Source organism: Penicillium verhagenii, assembly GCF_028828195.1.
Source record: "Penicillium verhagenii strain IBT 33310 chromosome Unknown utg000005l_segment0_segment0, whole genome shotgun sequence".
In the NCBI taxonomy this organism is placed as follows: domain Eukaryota; kingdom Fungi; phylum Ascomycota; class Eurotiomycetes; order Eurotiales; family Aspergillaceae; genus Penicillium; species Penicillium verhagenii.
The window spans coordinates 723,705-745,488 of record NW_026643169.1 but is presented as its reverse complement, the minus strand read 5'-3'; the positions used below and the strand labels follow the sequence as shown (position 1 = coordinate 745,488).

Sequence of the window (21,784 nt, the reverse complement as noted above, 5' to 3'; positions counted from 1 at the left end):
CTGCAGGAGAGTTCTACCGAAGATGTCCCGCAAAATACATCCAATCAACAGACGGTGGCATAAACTCAGGGTGTGGCATGGGCCCCTAGCGCCCCAGCCTGTTGGGGATACCCCGTGGGGTGAGATGGGACGCTTCTCCGAGCCCTAATGATGCTAGTCAACCGGCTAAGTAGATCGTTGTTCGGCTTCTAGAATGGGAAATGGGTTCGAGGGAGGGTTAGAGAAATATTTTCTTGTGGAAATAGTGCTTTTGGTCAAGCATTCTTGCCAACTCCGATAGAAAGTCTGCATTTTCGTGAATTCAAAAGGCTGAATCAGTGGGTTCCTCACCATCTCATTGGCCGCTGAGAGTATAGTTCGGCATTTGACAATGGTCCCCAAGTACCGGTTTCATGACACCAAGAGGCTAAAGTTGACTAAAGTTTACCAATCAATAAGCCTTTTACTGAAAAAATAGCTCCATTGTTCGCACAGTCAATGGCCAAGCACTAATGGTAGTTACGCTCTACTAGTTATACACCAGTTATACACATTCATTAATCGCTTCCGCCAGTCGATCGTCATCAAATAAGATCTCCAACTGCTGCTTTCGAGCTTTCTTATCCTGTTTAACCCGCTTGAGTATCTTTCCAATATTGGGGTACGAAGAGAATTTATCCTGCAAAAAGAAAAATTTAATCAAAAGGTCTGCACGGGTGAAATCACCAAAACTTACCGGCAAAGCGTCCCACACCTTTGGGTCGGTACCTTGATCTTTGAAGGTGCCGCAGCCAGTTCGCGCATATTCTGTGAACAAGAACGCCCGGCTACTCTCTACCATGATGGTCATTTGATCTGGGGTCATTAGTATCACAGGTAATTACAAAAAGGAAAAAAGGGAGATACTTACCCTCCAAAATCTTTCGAGGCTCGTTCACCTGGTTCCTCATCTCATACACATAGGCTTCATTGAAATTTCCATGGGGCGTGTGGCTAATCTCGACACTGCCTCCGCCAGGGAGAAAATCATCTGAGCGACCCAGTCCATTTCCATACAAAGAAGCCAAAAACTCTGTGGCTGAGTTACGATGAAAGTATGGTAGGCGGAATGTATTGGAGGCAACATCCCAACGTGGGCCAAACCACAAGAAATCTGCCAACGGAGTGACAGGGTCGCGAGATGCAGCTGTCAAAACACAATTGACGGATGGATCGGTATGATCGATGGATGTTGCATTTTGCGATGAGAACTTTGTAAGGTCGTACTGCGATGATTCATCAGTGTTAGTTTGGTTTCAGGATCTCGGGACTGAGTCTGCAACTCACCTTATAGGGGACAACATTTCCATGCCAGGCGACCAGATCAAATGGACTGTGGTCCTGGGCAATGGCATTGTACAGTCCATTTGCCTTGTTCACAATCGTCCAGTCCTCATGAAGATTTTCATCGATGTGGGCCACAGGGTGCAAGAAGTCCCGTGGATTGGCCAGACCGTGTCCTCCTAACGGCCCCAGGTCTGGCAGTTCCCATCTTGAGCCCCATATCTCTGTGATGTAGCCACGAGCAACCTTGTGATCAGGACCTAATCGTACTGCAAACCGAATACCGCGAGGAATCACACAGATTTCACCAGGCTGCAAGAATAAGTGCCCCAGCTCTGTCTGGACGTCCAAGTTGCCCAGCTGGGCGACGATAAGGAAGTCACCATCTGTGTTGCAAAAGGCGCGGTGGTCCATATCTGTGTTGATCATGAAGACATAGAGGGCGATTCCCTCACGCAAGTTTGGATCTCCGCTTCCACCCAGTGTGTGTAGACCGTCCACGAAATCGATTTTCTCATCATCCTTGGGCAACGGAAATGGTGCCCACTCTCCTTGTTCTGCCAGTGTTGCCACCTTGGGGTTAAGGGTTAAAAAGCAGTTCTCGATGTCCGATTTGTGGGGGATGTTGGCCGTGTAGCCATCTGATTATATATATTAGCATCTGTGAAGCACTTTTTCATGACTCGAAAACATACTATGAGCTGCAGCTGGCCGCACTCGGTACATGTATGTACTGAAGTTGGCATGTCGAGGCGCTGCGAAGGCCGAGTAGGTAATGCCTTCCGTATATAAACCAAATCGAACTTCCTGGGGGTTGTTTTGCCCTGCAGGTAGGGTCCCTGGGATCACTTCAGATTGGTGACGATTTCCAAAACCGGCCATGTATTCGTATGGGTCGTTGTCCCTTGTGGGCTTGCGAGACATGGTGTCTGTATAGTGGAAGACTTTCTGCAAGTCCTTGACAGGCTTTCTCTCCTGGAAGGGTGGAGATGTCATTGTGTGGATATATAACACTGAAAGACTGGGGAATTATCCAAGGTAAAAGGAAGCAATGAATAACACAAGAAGAATGAAGCAGATTAAATCACAGGCAGAGAATGACACCTCAGTTCACTGTTTTAATGTTCGAAAGGGGTGCAGTTCAGCTCTGCGAGACCCATATGGAGTGTACTCCATAGACCTCCCACATATTGAAGGACCCACATCGACCCCATGCACCTATCGACATCTCGGGCCAAATTTGGGGCTTGGTCAAAGCTGTTGTTTGCTGGGTGCTTTGCGGGGCTATGTGGATGTGGAGAATTTAATCATCAAGGTACTTTCGAAATTGATGCAGTAGTAGCATGAAAATAACGTGGCTTCATAATGAAAGTAATAGATGAAGCTACAAGTGTTCGCAAGTTTTATTTCATTTGCTCATGCTTAGCAAATGCTTGTTGTTGCTACATAGGGTGTAATAAAATTCATAATTCCATCAAGCCGGGCTAGCTCAATCGGTAGAGCGTAAGACTCTTAATCTTAAGGTTGCGGGTTCGACCCCCGCGTTCGGTTCTTTTTCAAGGTCCCTTGGGACAGCGGTTACTCCGTTCGGTTTTGATCCGAAAGATCGCCGGTTCGACCCCGGCAGGGACCTTCATCTTTTTGCTGGTTTTTTTTTTCTTCAACATAAACAAACCAATATTTGTAAAGTGCGGGACTCTGTTTGCATTGGGTCTATACTACACGTGAAACAATATGCTCATCGTCTAAAGTGTTCATATGCTTCTAATTGACTGCCAAGACATCATCTACCATACGTGATGAAGCACCCAAGTAATTTACCGGGTCGCAAAGCTCGCTCAAGCGCTGCTCATTCATCTTCGCAGTAACTTCCTCCTTCTCCAATAGGCATTCGAGCAACGTCCGTTCCTTCTCAATGCTTTCCCGGCACGCCTCGTACACAATATCATGCGCCCGTTGGCGACCAACATATGGCGCCATGCCCATCATCACAGCCTCAGCCACGATCAATCCCTTAGTGGAGTGAAGATTCTCCAACATCTGCTTGGTATTAACCGAGAGACCAGAGAGCGCGAAATGGGTTTGAGACAAGGCTCCAACGGCGAGAACAAAGCTTTCTGGCACAGCAACCCACTCCAAGTGCCAAGGACCAGATGCGCGTTCAAAGTCAGCCACCATACCATCAAGAACGAGGCCAGCATTTGACCTGAGGATTTTGGACGCAGCTAGGATGACCTCGCTGGATATCGGGTTACGCTTTTGAGGCATGGTTGACGATGCTCCCCGGTGTGGCACGAAGGGCTCAGCTACCTCGCTCAGCTCGTTCGAGGACATGATGATGATATCCAGTGCTACCTTTCCCATCGAGCCACCAACCAGAGCAAGGAAATTCGCAATCTCAGCTACTCCGTCGCGTGCAACGTGCCAAGTAATGGACGGATCGGTAAGACCGAGTTCTTTCGCCAACGCCTTGCGCACGCGAAGGCCGTCGTCGCCATTTCCCAGAGATGCAAGCGAGCCTGCTGCACCGCCAAATTGCACCATCAAAGTCCGGTCGCGAAGCTGCTCCAGTCGCTCCAAATGTCGCTGGAAACCAGATAGCCACACAGCACATTTGTATCCGAACGTCACGGGCAACGCATGCTGTAAATGGGTTCGCCCAGCCATGGGAGTGTCCTTGTATTTCTCAGACAGTTCCCGCAGGGATTTAATCACGTCCCTCAGAAGTCCCTCGACGATACTCAGACCCTCCTTCATCTGTAGCACGCTGGCGATATCCATGATATCCTGCGTCGTGGCACCCCAGTGCACATACCTGCCAGCTTCCTCGCCACAAATATCCGACAGTTGACGTACGAGCGGTAGGATTGGGTAACCGACGATTTCCGTTTCGTGGCGCAGTCGCTCGAAATCCAGGTTTGATTCTTGTACCCGTTGTGTCACCAAGGTTCCGATTTCAGATGGGATCACGTCGCACTGTGACTGCGCTCGAGCCAACGCGGCTTCAGCATCCACGCAGCGGCGTATGTATGCTTCATCGTCGAAGACCTGTTACGTGGTGACTAGATTAGCTTTGGCGATGGGCAAGAATGAAATTTGGGGTCCATTGGCCTACTTTCCGGATTTCTTCGGTGCCGAATAAAGTACGGAAGATGCTTGAATCAATTGCACTAACGGAGCCAATTGACCTCCGCCCAGCGGTAGCAGTGACGGAAACGATGGGCCGAGCCGCCACCCGCGATAAAGGACGAACGAGACGTATGAAAATCGACATGGTGTCAATGGCTTTAGTCCAGCTGATAATTCGTGAGAGCTGTGAATTAGGAATTTCTCCTAGTAGTATGACCAGCTTTGTCAAGATAACATCCCCCAATCTGCCAGATGATCCACTTGGCCTTGGGAATGGGGGGCTTCGCAACGGGGAAGCTCCAAGTTCTGCCCCACATATTGTACTTCAGAAGTGTAGTGTGGTCCAGTGGATGTGGGGTCGCGGCCGACGGGGTAAAAATTAGCTATCAATATCTGTGCAAAAATTTGAATTCAAGCTCATGAAAATAAAGCGAATAACAGGACTTAAGTACGGCGGCCGATACCCGCCACCCCTCTGCCATAAACCAATTTGGTTTTCTAGCTTTACCGCCCCAGGATGCCTGTTTCTTGCCTGTATTGTATTTATTATGTATAGGAATATCTTAAGGAATTTGATCTAAATATGGGTTACTTTTAGAATAGACTTGAGAAGAGACTTGATCTGGAAGAGACTTTAAGAAGAAACTTGAGAAGAGACCTGAGAAGAGACTTGAGAATAGACTTAAGAGTAGACTTGAGAAGTGGAAAGTTGAAATTGGGTTATGGCAGAGGGGTGGCGGGTATCGGCCGCCGCAACTGAAGAGCCGTTTCTCGTTTGGAAAGAGCCGGGTTCGAATCCGGGCTACATTGGTTTCCCTATGTACTGGATTTCCACTCCCAACTCTTGACTTTCCACTGTTCCGGTCATGTAAATTGGCGTGGTGCATTGAGATATCGTTCCATATCCCCGTCAGATCTTCGTGTTGCTACAAACAAACAAACAATTCATTAACGCCCGGCGGCTGAGCCGAGGTCTGAACATAACAATATCAAAAGAATATTTTTGAAATAAGAGGTCAGCCTTAGCCTCTTAGCTACCTCCCTTATCAACATTCAGAGTGACAGCCTTAAGGAAGGAAAAGTCCGATGACCCCTCCATAACAGGCCGCCTGGTCTCCTGATCCACCCATTCAAAACCAAATTTCAAGAAAATCCCTACCAGCCGTGCAACCTCAACATGTTCTATAGGTACCTGAGGCCCAGCTGCGGCGGCAAACGCTTCCCAAAAGCCCCGGCGAAGCATAGCCGAGTTGCCCACCCAGCGCCAGCCTGTTGTGGTGCGCTCCCCAAGCATACTCTCGACCCCCCACAGCGACGTGCCAAACGGGCTCACAGTGGTGTCATGCCAGTCGCAAATTCCTGTGATGCGGCCCGTCGAGGAGTCAACATGGATATTGTTCTCCAGCAGGTCGGTGTGGTTGGGCACCATGGGCCAGTCGCTAGCGAACAGGAGCGGAAGACCCTGCAGTAGGTTGTCGAGCATTATGTGCCACTGTGAGGAAAGGCCCTCCCGCAGCTGCTTGAGATCCGCCTCATAGCTGGCATATAACTGGGAGCGGCTGGGACTAGACACCGAGGTTGGCCTGTTATGCCATGGGGAAGCGAAGAACCTAAACGTTCTTGTTAGCATACAAAAACGGCTCGAGGGGCAGAAACTAGACGCTTGATACCGTGCGAAATCCGTGAGAGTGACTCTCAAGAGGCGGCCATCATTGGCGCGCAGCTGGTCTCGCGCGAGATAGACACTGACACCGCCGACGTTGTCCATGATATATGCCTTGAGGCCGGCCAGACAGCCACCATCACGAGGGCATGGCACGAACTGATACCCATAGGCTTCTTGGGCGCTCTGGATCAGAGTGATATCTAAGGCCTCGTCAGGGGAACGAAACTGCACAACTCCTTTTCCAGCTTGAACGGCTTCGACAGTATAGCTGGTGGCACCTTGGACAGTTGAAGCACGGACAGGGCCACCGAGAGCCGATGCTGCCCATTGATCGCAGGCGGCCTGCGTCACGTTAGGTCTTTCGCTGAAGAATTGATTGATTTGCATAATCGAAAGATTTGCTATGAGCCGGTGTATTTCTTCTGAGGACATGTGAGGCCGTTGATACGATCATAGGAGGGCGAGATGGAGTCCTGGCCGAGAGTTGTACAGATCAGAGAACGAACCCCATTGGTCGATAAAATACGCCCATTTGCGTGATTAGAGAACCCGCTAAAGTAACCAACCCCGCATCGCACGAACATCATTAGGACGCCTATGTCCTCGAGTGATGAATGGAATGACAAAATGCAGTACAAAGTCAGTTTATTTATCGATTCCTGATATCACACCTTCTAATAGTCGCAGGCCGCTATCGAGCTTCTTAATTCCAGACGTGCTAGTGCGCAGCCGACTCTGGAACAAATGAGAGGTTTGGATGACATGACAAAATGGTTGGGATTACTCGGTTATTCTGTATGACAAGGCCAGATATCACCAAGAAGTGCAGCTACTAACGTCACACCAGCAAGCCCACCTGGGGACTTTAAACGTCATACATATAGCCGGCACCAGTGGGAAAGGAAGCACCTGCGCATATACCTCGTCCATACTCCAGAGCTCCGGGTACAAGGTCGGACTCTATACTTCGCCACATCTTCTTAGCATCCGGGAGAGGATTCGTATCAATGGCAAGCCAATAGAGGAAGAAGCCTTTGCGAGTGCTTTTTCCGAAATATGGGATAAACTGCCACATGAGGCTAGTGCCGACATAGACATTCCCCGATACCTCCAGCTTTTGACCCTTCTCTCTTTTCATGTCTTTCTCAAGGAAAAGGTTGACATTGCAGTCTATGAGACACATATGGGTGGCGAGTCAGATGCGACAAATGTCGTAACATCACCCGTCGTGACAGCGGTGACTCGAATCGCAGAAGACCATGTCAAATTCCTCGGGCCCACTATTGAAAACATCGCTAGGCACAAAGCGGGGATCTTCAAGCCTGGTTGTCCTGCTATCTCGTCACCCCAAGATGTAAATGTTGCTAAGGTGCTTGAGCAATGTGCAAACAAGAAAGATGTTACGCTGGTATTTGTTGAGCCTGATTTATCACTGCAAGTGACAAAATACCAGAAGGAAAACTGCTCACTTGCCAAAGCAGTGACCCAGACATGGATATCACTCAGGGAGCCCGATAGATTGACGAACCTGACTAAATTTATCGACCTTGGCATTGAAAATTTTGATTGGCCAGGCCGTTACCAGCAGATAGAAGAAGGCAATCTCAAATGGTTTCTTGACGGTGCTCACAATAAATCAACGCTGCCCACTGCGGTATCATGGTTTGCCGAGATGAGCGAATCACAAAGGTAGGTGTAATCACCCACAGATTTTCCGCGGTAGCATGATGCTCATCTTGATAGTTTCAACATCCACCCCTTGAGGATGATCATCTTCAGCCATTTTTCAGATCGTGATGGCGTCGAACTTTTACACGTTATCAAGGAATCCCTCGATAGGGAAGGTCTTGAAATAGAGCACATGATATTGACTACGTACACTGAAAGACAGGACAGGCAGGCAAGGATCGGTATGTATGTCCAAAACAATAGAGAATTATTTAGACACTGTGTTGATCTTATCATAGACAGAAATCTCAAGGCTCGATCTTCCGCAGACAAGTTAACAGAGTACGCCCGTGCTTGGGGAGCATACAACCCCAGTAGTACGGTAGATGTTGAAGAGACAATTGAAGGTGCCCTGGAGAGGGCTCGTATACTTGGTGGGACTTCTATATTGGCAAATGTTTTGATAACAGGAAGCTTGCATTTAGTGAGCGGGGCACTGGGAATTCTTGAGACCAAAGACCACTAATGATAGCCCGGATTATAACTAGAAACACACATAGAAGCACTCAAGTGCTGGAAGAAATCTCTTCGAAAATAAATGTTTGATTGATTGATCTAAGATGCCAGGGCAGAAGTGAAAACATTGAACATTGACATGTACATGTAATGTTAATTTCACTAAAAAAACATCGTTTACGTGCACCTGGTGGTCAACGTCGAGTCCACATCTCGAACCTTCAATGTTCAAGCACAGTGCTTGAGGAATATACATATCCATGGATTGATAGGTGTATATACTTGTAACTGTGTTCAAAGGTGATTTTCGTGCACATGTGCATGTGCACACTATTTTAGTAGCCCTGCATGTATATACTAGGTATCCATATTTCTAAGTAGTAGGATTCATGGATCTCCAGCACTCAAGTGCTTGAGGGCTGCAAGTTCCCTTCAATGTTGAGCTGTGAGGCTCAAGGTTCTAAATGGATATTTATTGCCCATGATCTTCTCTTAATTTCAAGTGTGGGCTGACTTCTACTGTATTCAAATATCCATGGATCCATATGGATCTGCGGACAATTCTCACGTGCGCCTGTGAACCCTGGCCTATTCGCGAATGAAGAGGGATGCAACTCCCATGCCGGTACTGACAGTCATTGTTAGAAGAGATGGACGGATTACACGTTAAATAGGCTCAAAAAAGGCTTACCTGGCACACATGCTCACAATTCCCATCTCCTTATCTTGCCGTTGAAGCTCCGAGAGAAGTGTAGCAACCTGTCTGGCACCCGTCGCGCCAACAGGGTGTCCAAGAGCAATGGCACCACCGTTCGGGTTAACCTTGCTCATGTCGAGACCGAGCTCGCGGATGCAGTGGATCGACTGGCTTGCAAATGCTTCATTCATCTCCACGATATCAATATCTTTGTTTTCGATCCCAAGATACTTGTAAAGATTTTGAATCGCGAAAATTGGCCCGATGCCCATTTCGTCAGGTGCACAACCAGCAACTTGGGTACCAGCAAATCGCGCAATGGGCTTCAAGCCTCGAGCATCTGCCCAGGACCGGCGAGCGAGTATGGTGCTTGACGCGCCATCGGAAATTTGAGACCTGAAAATATGCTTGTTAGAAGGCGATTGATCGCGGGGGGAAACGGAGATATATGCAACTTACGAGTTCCCAGCAGTGCTGAATCCATTCTCTATCACAGGACTCAGCGTCGCCAATTTCTGTGCAGTCACGTTTGTGCGGACGCCCTCATCCCGCTCAACAACCGCAATCGTCACCTCATCGATACCCGCACTAATCGATCGCACCTGAATTGGGACTATCTCGTTCAAAAATCTGCCAGATCGCTGCGCCTCAGTCGCACGCCGCTGACTCTCCGCCGCGAACTCGTCCTGCTCCCGTCGACCAATTCCATACCGCGACGCAACGTTCTCGGACGTCTGCAGCATGGGCAGTAAACAATCCGGAGCATCTTTCCTCGGCGACTCCCTCAGCTCGGGCGACACATCCACAGGAATTCCCCGCGTTGTATAATTCCGCGACATACTCTCCACACCACCGCCAAGCCCGACGTTGATCTGCCCAGCCAAAATTGCATGTGAGATATGCGTGATCGCTTGCAAACTGCTCGAACACTGCCGGTTAACGGTGTGGAAAGTCGTGGAGTTCGGGAACCCCGCAGCATTCAGAGCCATGCGGCCGGTCTTCGCGAAACCCAGCTCCGCAAGGACATTGCCGATAAGTGCGTCTTCGACCTGGCCAGGCTCAATTTTCGCTCGCCTGACGGCGGCTTGCATAACCTGGAAATGACACAGTCAGTTACCAAAAGAGAAAGAAAATAACAAGCAAACGGAATGCTTACAGGCATCAAGATCTCTTCAGGGTACGCATCCTTGAAACCGCCCTTGAATGCCCGTGCGATGGGACTCCGCACTGCGGAGAGCACGACCACATCGTTCGGGCTTTTCTTCAAAACCTCTCCTGCTGTCCTTCGAAGCATACTTGTTTTCTGTACAAAAAAACTGTGTTGTGGGCATGCGACTATCTTAAACAGAAACCGGGGAAATGCAGGAGTGTGGATTGTGGATCTGGGGCAGCTCCAAAAGTGGTGGGGCGCTCCCACCTCTATGATCGTCGACGATCATTGTCGTTTTCATACCTCGCGTTACATGAAATTCCGTGCGGGGTGACTTTGTGTCCTGTTTTCTCTGCTAATACATTGTTTTCGCTAAACGACGTTGAAATTTACCGCTGCTGCCGCTGCTGAGTCCTTGTCTGTTATATGAGATCTGCGCAAAATTGGAGATTTGACGTCGATGACGTTGCAAGGGATGGAGAAATTCTCCGTCCTTAGTAACCCCTTCTAATACTTTTTTTTGCTAGTCTGTCCATCTATTAATTTACAGCTAAACACTGTAACTTCTATATCCAGTTTGATTCATCATCTCCAAATCCTCTCTTTCCTCAACATCAGGCGACTTTGACAGAATATTGCTCGGATGGAATGCGTTGAACAACAGACAACAAATCACCATCAAAGTCGCATCGCAGATGTAAACAAATACCTCTTTGCTCTGCAGGTACCCAGTACTGCCTTGAATGTATTCGGCCACTCGGTAAATCGATCGAATTAAAATAAGCGCGCTCGCAGCATACAAAACCATCATATAACGCGTCCAAGGAATTTGAGTCTTGACCATATAATGCAGCGGAGTAGCGAGCATACGGCGATGAAAGATTATTGAAATGATGATGAAGAATCCGAAGGAAACGACCTGGACGAAAAGGCCTCCCACGATTATATTTTCTCCTAGGTTCATGCTGGATGTTGATTTGGCAGTTGCGAGCATGCCACCTCCTACAAGACGTATGCTCTCACAAATCAGTTTATTTCCTGGGTATGCTGGAAGATATTCGGAGAAAGTGGATTGGGAGTCATACCGCTGCTTTGCATGAGAAACGACAAGACATCTCCGGTCACAAATATCTTCGTGAGCCAATTTGGTCGAATAAGGGAGTTTGAATCGGCGTTTAAAAGGCGGATAATTCGGCCAAGAATCATGTAAATAGATGCGGCGAAAAAGGAAGGAGCCAACAAAAGAAAGAGCTCTTGAATCACGTAAGACATGGTTGTCCAGTCCGGTGTTTGTTCTGCACTATAATGTCTTGCTGCATAGCCAACAGTCTCGACTGTAGCAGATACGAAAGTGGTGAGCTACTTGAGGAGGTAGGTTTTGTTCATTAAACGTCAGTAGGAAGGGGAGGAAACCTACAAATTCCACCAATAACAAATGGTATAAAGAACCAGCTTCGTTTTTGAATCACCTGCCAGATGTGAAATGCTGCTGAGAGGCCAAAGAAGACTGCAAAGGCGATAGCAGCACTAGGTGACGGATCGTAGTTGTAGAGCTCGTAAGTCATTGTAAAAAAGAAAACCGGAGTGATTCAGGAAGTAGTGAATTGCCCAAGTAGCATGCGATGGAAATCTAAAGACTGCGCAAATTGATGAACTGATAGTAGTATAGTTGAAGAGGCACATGGGAGTCTTATCTGTTACATAGTACTTCAATGTTTGCCGCGTCAAAGACAAAATCTCAACGAGTTCTGCCCAGGCAACACTGAATAGTTGGAATTGATGAGCTAGTGTAAATGATAAATCCAAATAAAGAAAAAAACACGAGATCTGCATAAGCCAAACACCTTTTAGGACAATCATACGAAAAAGGTGGCACCAACAGAAGAATTTTCTACTATGAACCATTGAGCTAGGGATACTAACTATGGCTAAAGTTACGAGTAAACGAGATTTTGGCTTCTGTGATTGGTCGAGAACTCGATCTCCACATGGGTACTTCCTAATTGGGATCGAAACACGAGTAAACGAGCATTGAGGTATCCATAATATTAACGACATCTATAATTTAGCAGTCTCTTTACGCGTACCCCTGAGGAAGGCGGCAAATATTGTCTATATAATTGGTCTTTCTCTCGTCGCAGGGTCCAGGTATCCACGAGTTTCATTCCACCAGCATACGTACATCTTTCTTTCTTTCTATACCTGTTTTCTACTTTTATACCTGCTAGCGGATTTTTTGGCTACTGAAGTCACCCAATCTCAACAGAATGAACTTCACATTCTACTACTATGACCCATCGGCTGCTGCTGCGGCTATCTTTCTGGTGTTATTTGGGTTAAGCACCCTGTTGCATTATTATCAACTCCTACGAACAAGAACATGGTTCATGATTCCATTTTTGATTGGAGGAATCCGTAAGTCTTGAGATTTTGGTCGTCTCCCAGAATTATTATCAAGCTAATGCATTGTTATTCAACCCCCATAGTTGAGACCATTGGTTACGTCGGCCGCTTGCTATCCTCACGCCAGTCACCCAATTTCACCAAAGGCCCCTATGTCATTCAAAGCGCCTTGCTATTGATCGCACCTGCATTCCTTGCGGCGAGCATATATATGACTCTCGGTCGGATCATCGCCATGACAGATAGCGAAAAGTGCTCGGTAATCAAGCTTAGATGGTTGACCAAGATCTTCGTGACTGGAGATGTTTTGTCTTTCTTGATGCAAGCCTCAGGTAGGGCCCTTCTCTAAACCTACACCATTCACTCTGATAGATGGTTATTTCTGGATAAAAATGCTAACAAACCAATAGGAGCGGGTCTCATGGTTGCGAATTCCAGCAGTCCCAGTACGGGCGAGCATATTATCATTGGCGGTCTCTTCGTGCAGATCATCTTCTTTGGCTTCTTCACAATAACGGCGGTGGTGTGGCAGGCTCGCGTTGCCAAGACCCCATCTACTCGCTCCCTCGAGCTGGAAAATATCTGGCCTAGGCATATGAATGCCCTCTACATTGCCAGTATCCTCATTCTTATCCGGTCGGTGGTTCGTGTGGTCGAGTACATCCAGGGTTATAGTGGGTATTTGATGAAGCATGAGGTTTTTATCTACGTTTTTGACGCTCTGCTCATGTTTTGTGTGATGATGGTTCTTCAGTACTCGCACCCGAGTGAAATTAACTGCTTGCTGGGTCGTGGCAAAAGGTACTCGGAGAAGATGGTCAGGACGCGCAAGTTTGTCCCTGGCTCGGCATTTGAGCTTGGTGAAGGCCGGGTTTAGGGGCGTGGTTTATCCTCAGCCAGTCTGTATGTCGTTATGAATAATAATTTTTGTAAAATTTGGTTTGAGTGGCTCAATTTAAGCAATCATTGCAAGAACCATGTATTCATTCTTTCTATTCTGTCTCGGAGGGGGAGTCTCAGAAACTTTACAACTGAGTATCCGGGTATATAGCTAATAGGTAGTACAGAAGGAAATAGCACTTCAAAGCAGACAAAAAACCGTGGTAGCGTTCGTGGGGACCCGTGTAAAAGTCTTATGTTTCTTGGTCATGATGCAGTTTTTCTTCATCCAAGGGGAGAATATTTCGAGCTGCCCATTCAATATGAGGATACCAATTGGGCTTCAGTACTTGGGTGATATCTTTAAAGACTTTATAACCCCAATAGCCTATCGCCCAGTTGTCCCGAGCCATATGTATGAACACGCAGTAATGAGCCAGCACTACCAAAGCGATAGGCTTCTGGGCTGTGAGGTCGTCGAGATACTTTTGCGCAGCTCGTATAGCCCATCCACCAGCCAGTGTCATTGAAGTAGGCTCGGCAAAAGTAAAAGCAGCAAGACTTCGCAAATGGCTGATAGTTTCCGTGTATGCCGCGGAATCCATATCGGCATCTTTTTGTTTACATTTGACTTGCAATTGCTCAAGACGATCCAGTGCATCAAGAACATGTTCGGGGATTTGAACATCGGGGGCTGTGATATCGAAGAGTGGTGCAAAGTCGGTTTGATGTAAGAATTCACCCTGCACTTCCAGCAGCGCCCGAACTCCTCGAGCCAATACAAAGACCTCTGTGAGCGCATTCAAGCCCGGCCCGTCATCTTTTGTTCCCATATTGACAGCACTAGCTAAGCTAAACGTAAACGCCAAGCCAGCGAAAACCATCATTGCTTTCGCATTTGATTGGTGGATATCACGCAATTGATCTGAGAACATTGCTAGGGCAACACTTTTATGCGATATGGCAACGTCTAGCCACTTGACACGTGTTTGAGCTTCATCTTGACGTAAATGTGAAAGATGCAAGGCGGAGAGTGCCAAGATCCCGTGCATAAGAAATGGTGCTTTCAAAGCTTCTTCGAGTACTGGTTTCTCCCATACTTGTCTTGTCTGTTCGCTCCGCGACAATAATTTGTGTGTATAATTGATCCATTGCAGCACAAGTTCTAGCTGGGTCATGTCCAATGAAGACAAGTTCCCAGAACTTTCACTTGGTCTGTCAAGTGAAGTCTTCATCCAACATGCTAGCTTGATTATTCCAACGTTTGAGCTCAGCTGTGATTGATCTTGTGATGGTAAATTGTCTTTCATCTGAGATCTTCGGGTGTCCTCAGCGAAAAAGTGAGGACCCAATCCAGGGTAGACACATCTTTCATCCCGCTGGGAGCAATTACTGCAGATTGGCCTTTTCTCATCGCACTATAGAGACTGTTAATACTGCAAAGTCGAGGAGCTACCCCTTGATTCGATATTCGGGGAAGGAATTATCTCCGACCTTAACGCGCCTGGTCTTGCAAATCGTGCAGCCATGACGGGATTTTACATGTCCTCGGCGATGAAACATGACGATTGACCCTGTGCAACTGCAATTAGGTTGATTAGCAGTGAGCTTCAAAAGCTGTGCTGGTTCTGTTCATATTTCTGGTGCCTATGGTGCAGGAGGCAACATCGCCAATGATCAGATCCATGTCTCGGCATTGAAGCCGAGATCCAACACGAATACGAGATCGCAGTTCATGCGATGACGCGGTTGGCTGACATACTCTAAATATGGGACACGCTAGTATCCCTTCGGCTAGACCGCCGTCCAAAAGAAGAAAAGTTTCATCTATTGGAGAGTCGCCAAGCATTATATCTAGGCAACGTCGAATAAGTCCAGGGTCCAAGAACTTCTATTACTCAGGTCATCGAAGACTTTGGATATGTCGCCCAACATCCCCATTTGATCCAGTACCATTGTGACTTGGCTCATGATACATAACGCGGCGCCAAAAGGTGATGCAATTTCATCATGAGCCTCGAGCACAAGAAAGTCAATGTTCCTGCGACTGCGAGAGATGGATTTGGCCAAAGCCAAAGCCAGCAATGGAAGCTCCGACTATGATAACTCCGAGGAGAGAATCGTGAGAAAAACATGCGTTTAGTTGCGTGCGTACAAGTAGTAGACTCCGACTACTGAGTGTCTTCTCTTAAATGCTAGCATCCCATCGCGTTCAGCCCGAATGAGTCTAGTTCAATCAAAGGTGCATCATATTTTATAATACTGCGTTCAGGAGAAGTTAGACGGCATTCTAGTAGCTCTTCAGTAATTCTGGTGTGACTTACCAGCTACAGGAGGGATCTCATACATTCAAGCGAGAGAGATTGAAGCGATAGATGGGCTTTTCATGGCAATGGATCTTACAGTACAGTGCATGGTTCTGTGTGCAACCTTCCTAGTTATTTACTTGACATTGGTGGAATTTTTCCAAAAAACTTAGGCATACAGAGATTACATCATCCATAATGGAACAATAGCAAGTAAGGTAGTCAGAAAAGAAAGTTCTTTGAGTTTTCATATGTGATTCGAAATCTACTAGCAGGTAGTAAAACCCCTACATAGTATTGGCATTGACGAATCAGATGCATTAACAGATCCAAGGGTATTCAATCTGCCCTTGATGCACAAGGTCACAAGACCAATGCAGTACGAGCGGGGAAATGAGGGGAGACTTCCCACAGATCTTCACTACCCTTAAAAATCGGGGATGGAACATGACGAGGGTTTAAAATTTAAAAACTTTAAAAATTTCCATCGCCATCTTACCCCGGTTCAACATCCACATTCTCAGGATGTGTTAAGTGCCGACAGAACCATCAATGTGTCGGGAAGACCAGGAACGGCATTGCCCAAGGGAGCGAGATCCCGACAATTGCAATTTTGCTGCCGAAGGCGAGTCCCGGGTGTAAAATACGTGTTATATTACAATAATTTACAATAATTACATGGGAATATTTCACATTCCATTTCGTGGTTGGAACTTGGAACCAAAGGAAGATTTTTCAATCCCACACAACAATGATTTTTCACAGGAAACAATCTGATAAAGAATGTGTAGTAGGTTTCAATCTAACATGGAGATCGTGTGACATCTCCAACCTCCACAACTTGATCACCCCGCAAAGATGCAGAGGTCTTTGTGTTTGCCCCCTTTTTTTCTGACTAAGATTCGGGAAGTGATGTGGGGTCGGCTTCCGATGGCGGCAAAGGGCTTAGGGGCCATCCGTCATTAACAACGCGAAGCACTCCGATATGTGGGGTGAGAAGGCGGTGGCCACCCCCGGGCGTGCCCGGGTAAGCGTTTTTTCGGCTTCTCTGGATCAGTGTCTAGCCGAAAAATTGCGGGTTGGGGCACTGGGGTAGATAGCTTCGCGATGCTCCATTTCTTCTTCTTTCCTTTCTCTCTTCTTTCTGCTGGATCAGAAATACCTTCTCCCAGACATTCCAAGGTAGTCGAGACATCATGTCGCGGCCTCTCGCCCCTGTGATGTCGGTGTTCCGCCCCATCTGGCGGCGGAACTTCTCTGCGTCCACCACTATGAGCGCTATTAACAAGCTGTGCGGCTCCGCTAAGGAGGCCGTCAAGGATATGAAGGGTGACACAACCGTCCTCGTCGGTGGATTCGGTTTCTCTGGTGTCCCCATCTCTCTCATCAACGCCGTCCGGGACCGCCCGGAGGTTAAGGGCCTGACCGTTGTCTCCAACAACGCTGGCATGCCCGGTGTTGGTCTTGGTAAGTGCCAATTGCATCCGCAATTGACTCCGCTAGGTCTGTGACTAACCGCGTCTGTGTTCCTTTAGGTCAATTGCTCGAGTCGAAGCAGATCAGCAAGATGATCGCTTCTTTCATTGGCGAGAACAAGTTGTTCGAAAAGATGTACCTTGGTGGCGATTTGGCTCTGGAGCTCACTCCCCAGGGTACCATCGCTGAAAAGTGCGCCGCAGCTGCTGCTGGCGTGCCTGCTTTCTACACTCCCGCGGCTTTCGGCACTATCGGTGAGTCCCCCCGTGTTCAATTGCACTAGTTCAACTTGCCTGGCGAATATAGCAAGACTGACTTAATTGGAATAGTGCAAACTGGTGAACTCCCCGTTCGTTACAACAAGGATGGCTCTGTGGCTGAAATGTCCAAGCCTAAGGAGACTCGTGTTTTCAACGGCAAGGAATTCCTTTTGGAAGAATCGATCTATGGTGACTACGCTCTGATTAAGGTCCACAAGGCCGACCGTCTCGGCAACTGTGTTTTCCGCAAGTCTATGAACAACTTCAACGAGGCCATGGCCAAGAACGCTAAGGTTACCATCGTTGAGGCTGACCACATCGTCGAGGTTGGTGAGATTGACGCCGAGAGTGTCCACCTCCAGGGTATCTACGTCGATGCTGTTGTCCAGAGCACCGAGGAGAAGCAATTCGATAAGATCACTTACGCCAAGGACCCCAGCGAGATGATCGCTGGTGGTGACGGTGAGGCTACCGCCCGCCGTGAGCGTATCGTCAAGCGTGCCGCCAAGGAATTCAAGGACGGCATGTACGTTAACCTCGGTATTGGTATTCCTCTCATTGCTCCCTCCTACCTGCCCAAGGGTGTCGAGGTTATCCTCCAGGCTGAGAACGGTATTCTCGGTCTCGGTGGCTACCCCAAGCCCGGCCAGGAGGACCCTGACCTCATCAACCCCGGCAAGGAGACCGTCACTCTGGACCCCGGTGCTTCCCTCTTCGGTTCCCACGAGTCTTTCGGTATGATCCGCGCTGGTAAGATCGATCTCACCATGCTGGGTGCCCTCCAGGTCAGCCAGTACGGTGATCTCGCCAACTTCATGCTTCCCGGAAAGGTTAAGGGTATTGGTGGTGCCATGGACTTGGTCGCCAACCCCGAGAAGACCAAGGTCGTCGTCACCATGGAGCACACTGACAAGAAGGGTAACCCCAAGATTCTTGCTGGTAAGTTTTATTCATTCCACTCTTGGGATTAAAAGCACCTAACTAACCATTTCGTTTTCTTCCAGACTGCACTTTCCCCCTTACCGGTCCTCGCTGCGTTTCCACCATCATCACCGACCTCGCTGTCTTCGACTGCAGCCCCACTGAGGGTCTGACCCTGATCGAGCACGCCGAGGGCGTCACTGTTGAGGAGATCAAGAGCAAGACCTCTGCTCCCTTCAAGGTCGCTGCCGACCTGAAGCCCATGCAGCTGTAAAATTGCATTTGAATACATACATTAGAATTGGGTCTGGAACCGGTGTCTTGTTTTATTTGCGAATGTCAATACTGCAAGTCGTAGATTGAAAATTGAGTTTTGTTTTCTAAAATGATTGATTCTTCCTTCTAATTTTAACTGTAAACTCAACTGTAGTTTTCGACGAGTTCGATTGATGCCATTGATCATGCATGCCTTCAAATTATCTCAGTCACTATAGAGAGTACGGAGTAGTTGACCCGGCTTCTACCGGTGCTAGAACCGCCCCTTGGAACGCTGGCTACAAACATTTAAATAATAGTCTTAATAGTCCCGTCGATAGCGCCTCCGTGAACAAGCCACGAACGCCTTAGCCCGTGCCCACCCCATGCCCCTTGCCGCGTGAGCTCATGTGGGGTCGAACCCACCTGCAGATCAAGCAGTGGGGCCTCCCCACGAGCATCTTGCCATGAAAGTGGTGCTATTTTGATAATTTAGTATTGTAGTTCTTGTGCAGCTGGTAAACCATGGGGATCGCATTGTGAATGTTGAAGTAACTGTAGAAACAATGTTCTCCTGTTCATTAGCACGCACGGCTGCTCTGAGGGCAGCTCCGTTGCTTGCCCGCCCAAACTCACGATGCCTCCTTCGTCGAATCGCTACGGGGACTCAAGCAGCCGATACTAGGAAGCTACCACTTGCAGGCGTGCGAGTGTTGGATATGAGCCGGGTGCTTGCAGGGGTATGTATCAATGCCGGATAACATGCCTGGAGGCAAGAATATTAGCTCACGCGTTGGACAGCCTTACTGTACACAGATTCTGGGTGATTTGGGGTACGGATCATCTCAAACCACAAATTAAGGAAACGAAGATACTGATGAATTTCTCCCTCCATGCAGAGCAGAGATCATCAAAATTGAACACCCCATCCGAGGTGACGATACCCGTGCCTGGGGCCCACCCTTTGCAGCTTATACGGACGGTCGAGCTGGCAATGGTGAAAGTGCATATTACCTTTCGGTATGTATCTAGTCAATCCGTTAGCTCGGAACAGCAGAATTCAGAGCAGCCAACTGAGCTTCGTCAGGTCAACCGCAACAAAAAGTCCCTCGGTCTTTCTTTCGCACACCCCGAAGGTGTCGAAATCCTTCATCAACTCGCACGAGACTGCGACGTGGTAGTGGAAAACTACCTCCCAGGTTCTCTGAAGAAGTATAACCTCGACTATGAGTCTTTGCGCCAGATTAATCCTCGCCTCATCTATACCAGTATCACGGGGTATGGGCAGACAGGTCCTTACAGTAACCGACCCGGTTTCGATGTGATGGTCGAGGCCGAATTTGGCTTGATGCACCTGACCGGTACTCGAGATGGGCCACCTGTGAAGGTTGGGGTAGCTGTTACCGATTTGACAACGGGGCTGTATGCGTGTAATTCCATCATGGCGGCCTTGATTGCACGGGCGACTAACGGCGAAGGACAGCACCTGGATGTCTGTTTGAGTGATTGCCAGGTGGCGACGCTTGCTAATATGGGAGAGTCGGTGCTTATTAGCGGGAAGAAAGACTCTGGGAGATGGGGAACTGCACACCGTAAGTCATTCTGTTCTTGTCTTATGTTGCTATTAGTTTTGGTGTTCTCAAGGCAACTGATACTCCCATTCGTTAGCTTCTGTGGTTCCATATCAAGCATTCAAGACTTCTGACACCGATATCTTTGTCGGGGGCGCCAATGACCGGTTATTCGGGATCCTGTGTGATAAGCTTGGAAAGCCGGAGTGGAAGACTGATTCTCGATTCGCTACCAACAGTGATCGCGTCAACAATCGAGAAGATCTCGAGCCGCTGATTGAAGGCGAGTTGATGAAGGAAACAACAGGGGTATGGCAGAATAGGTTCGAAGGAAGCGGGCTGCCCTTTGCGGTTGTCAATGACATTCAGGGAACTATGAACCATGAGCATGGTAAGTTTCTCGACACGAAGCTTTTAGGCTATGCTGACGATTGTTCGAATAGTGATTGCGCGTGGAATGGTTCAATCTATTGATCATCCGGCCTGTGGGTCGATCAAGGTCATTAGCCCTCCCGTTAAATACTCGAATGCTGAGCCTAGTATTCGAAGCCCGCCCCCACTTCTTGGAGAACATACCGAGGAGCTGTTGAAAGATATTGGACTTGATACCGTGCGGATTGAGGAGTTGAAAAAGAAGGGTGTAGTTGCATAGCTGTCATTTGTACAACCACATAGAACATATCGGCACAAGTATAGACAAAAGATGAGCTTTGGCATGTCAATATAACCTGTAATGGAAAAGAGTGACTGTCTTCATTTCAACCAAGCTGAATTGTATGGTAGAAGGAGTTCAGCCTGTCTTCGCATGAAATTTGTTCAATGGAGATGAGCTTCCCGTCTGTTAGTTAATATTGGCTATCAAGTTTCTCTCCCGGAGCTTGAGGTGTACTTGTGTTTTGCAAAGAGGAGGCACGCATGGGCAGTACTAGTAGTCATGGAGGTGTCTACCAAATCTTGAAGGAATTCATGCCATCTCAGCAAACACATCTTGTTCCCTGACTTTTGGTAACCAGTCTCCCTTCCCATCTTGATCTTCCTTGCCCCGAACATTGTGTAAAAAGGGAAATCAAGGTACTGGATAAGCTGGTACTTGTCCATACCTAGAGCTTTGAACCGATCTCTCAGACCCATGAGAAAGTAAAGATCAGAGAACGGGCTCGATTCTGGGACTTATAAAAGGGTCACATGCCATCTCAGTAGACACTGTCTCCCAAAGATTTTGTAACTGCTTCATCTTCTATCCCTAGTCTTACCTACCCCAGACTTTTCATGAATCATAAATTCGAGTTAACCAACGACCTGCTCTGGATCTATATAGCATGCTTTTTTGAAAACTTTCTAGACCCATAGGAAAGAAAATACCAGAGAAAGACCTTCATCTGAGGACTTAAAAGCTCGAAGTACTGTATACAGTCTAGGTGAGTCTTATAGTAAACTCAAGCTACTCTATATTGAACTGATCCTCGCGCGTGATTGGTTCATCCTAAGCGACCTGGTTGATCTTGGGGACGCGTTCAGGGTCTTTCCTGGGGCATAAATACTTCTTTCTTCTCTCCATTCGCCTTCCTTTCCTTCATCCATCTCA

General features: G+C 47.9%; 10 protein-coding genes across 10 annotated transcripts; 4 read left to right on the top strand and 6 right to left on the bottom strand.

The window, feature by feature from the left end:
• Window positions 1–523: 523 nt before the first annotated feature.
• N7466_003855 (uncharacterized protein) lies at window positions 524–2,298 on the bottom strand (the record flags this gene model as incomplete). Its single annotated transcript, XM_057163252.1, has 5 exons — window positions 524–658; window positions 716–834; window positions 890–1,244; window positions 1,306–1,943; window positions 1,998–2,298. The coding sequence occupies 5 exons, from the start codon at window positions 2,296–2,298 to the stop codon at window positions 524–526; spliced, it is 1,548 nt and encodes a 515-aa protein (XP_057021933.1).
• A 768-nt stretch (window positions 2,299–3,066) lies between these two features.
• Window positions 3,067–4,576, bottom strand: N7466_003854 (class-II fumarase/aspartase family protein; the record flags this gene model as incomplete). The annotated part of the gene is made up of 2 exons (XM_057163251.1): window positions 3,067–4,350; window positions 4,418–4,576. The coding sequence occupies 2 exons, from the start codon at window positions 4,574–4,576 to the stop codon at window positions 3,067–3,069; spliced, it is 1,443 nt and encodes a 480-aa protein (XP_057021932.1).
• An 885-nt stretch (window positions 4,577–5,461) lies between these two features.
• On the bottom strand, window positions 5,462–6,484 carry N7466_003853 (uncharacterized protein; the record flags this gene model as incomplete). The annotated part of the gene is made up of 1 exon (XM_057163250.1): window positions 5,462–6,484. The coding sequence occupies one exon, from the start codon at window positions 6,482–6,484 to the stop codon at window positions 5,462–5,464; it is 1,023 nt and encodes a 340-aa protein (XP_057021931.1).
• A 210-nt stretch (window positions 6,485–6,694) lies between these two features.
• On the top strand, window positions 6,695–8,291 carry N7466_003852 (bifunctional folylpolyglutamate synthase/dihydrofolate synthase; the record flags this gene model as incomplete). Its single annotated transcript, XM_057163249.1, has 5 exons — window positions 6,695–6,736; window positions 6,785–6,892; window positions 6,945–7,786; window positions 7,841–8,007; window positions 8,065–8,291. The coding sequence occupies 5 exons, from the start codon at window positions 6,695–6,697 to the stop codon at window positions 8,289–8,291; spliced, it is 1,386 nt and encodes a 461-aa protein (XP_057021930.1).
• A 578-nt stretch (window positions 8,292–8,869) lies between these two features.
• On the bottom strand, window positions 8,870–10,272 carry N7466_003851 (thiolase family protein; the record flags this gene model as incomplete). The annotated part of the gene is made up of 4 exons (XM_057163248.1): window positions 8,870–8,909; window positions 8,973–9,374; window positions 9,438–10,072; window positions 10,135–10,272. The coding sequence occupies 4 exons, from the start codon at window positions 10,270–10,272 to the stop codon at window positions 8,870–8,872; spliced, it is 1,215 nt and encodes a 404-aa protein (XP_057021929.1).
• A 406-nt stretch (window positions 10,273–10,678) lies between these two features.
• On the bottom strand, window positions 10,679–11,693 carry N7466_003850 (RTA1 domain-containing protein; the record flags this gene model as incomplete). Its single annotated transcript, XM_057163247.1, has 3 exons — window positions 10,679–11,130; window positions 11,214–11,462; window positions 11,546–11,693. 3 exons carry the CDS (start codon window positions 11,691–11,693, stop codon window positions 10,679–10,681), a joined length of 849 nt encoding a protein of 282 aa, XP_057021928.1.
• Window positions 11,694–12,395: 702 nt separating this feature from the next.
• N7466_003849 (RTA1 domain-containing protein) lies at window positions 12,396–13,408 on the top strand (the record flags this gene model as incomplete). The annotated part of the gene is made up of 3 exons (XM_057163246.1): window positions 12,396–12,543; window positions 12,615–12,863; window positions 12,942–13,408. The coding sequence occupies 3 exons, from the start codon at window positions 12,396–12,398 to the stop codon at window positions 13,406–13,408; spliced, it is 864 nt and encodes a 287-aa protein (XP_057021927.1).
• A 256-nt stretch (window positions 13,409–13,664) lies between these two features.
• Window positions 13,665–14,973, bottom strand: N7466_003848 (Zn(II)2Cys6 transcription factor domain-containing protein; the record flags this gene model as incomplete). Its single annotated transcript, XM_057163245.1, has 2 exons — window positions 13,665–14,828; window positions 14,905–14,973. The coding sequence occupies 2 exons, from the start codon at window positions 14,971–14,973 to the stop codon at window positions 13,665–13,667; spliced, it is 1,233 nt and encodes a 410-aa protein (XP_057021926.1).
• A 1,939-nt stretch (window positions 14,974–16,912) lies between these two features.
• On the top strand, window positions 16,913–18,647 carry N7466_003847 (3-oxoacid CoA-transferase; the record flags this gene model as incomplete). Its single annotated transcript, XM_057163244.1, has 4 exons — window positions 16,913–17,183; window positions 17,252–17,446; window positions 17,522–18,391; window positions 18,457–18,647. 4 exons carry the CDS (start codon window positions 16,913–16,915, stop codon window positions 18,645–18,647), a joined length of 1,527 nt encoding a protein of 508 aa, XP_057021925.1.
• A 547-nt stretch (window positions 18,648–19,194) lies between these two features.
• Window positions 19,195–20,851, top strand: N7466_003846 (CaiB/BaiF CoA transferase family protein; the record flags this gene model as incomplete). Its single annotated transcript, XM_057163243.1, has 4 exons — window positions 19,195–19,368; window positions 19,530–20,220; window positions 20,297–20,590; window positions 20,643–20,851. The coding sequence occupies 4 exons, from the start codon at window positions 19,195–19,197 to the stop codon at window positions 20,849–20,851; spliced, it is 1,368 nt and encodes a 455-aa protein (XP_057021924.1).
• Window positions 20,852–21,784: the final 933 nt, after the last annotated feature.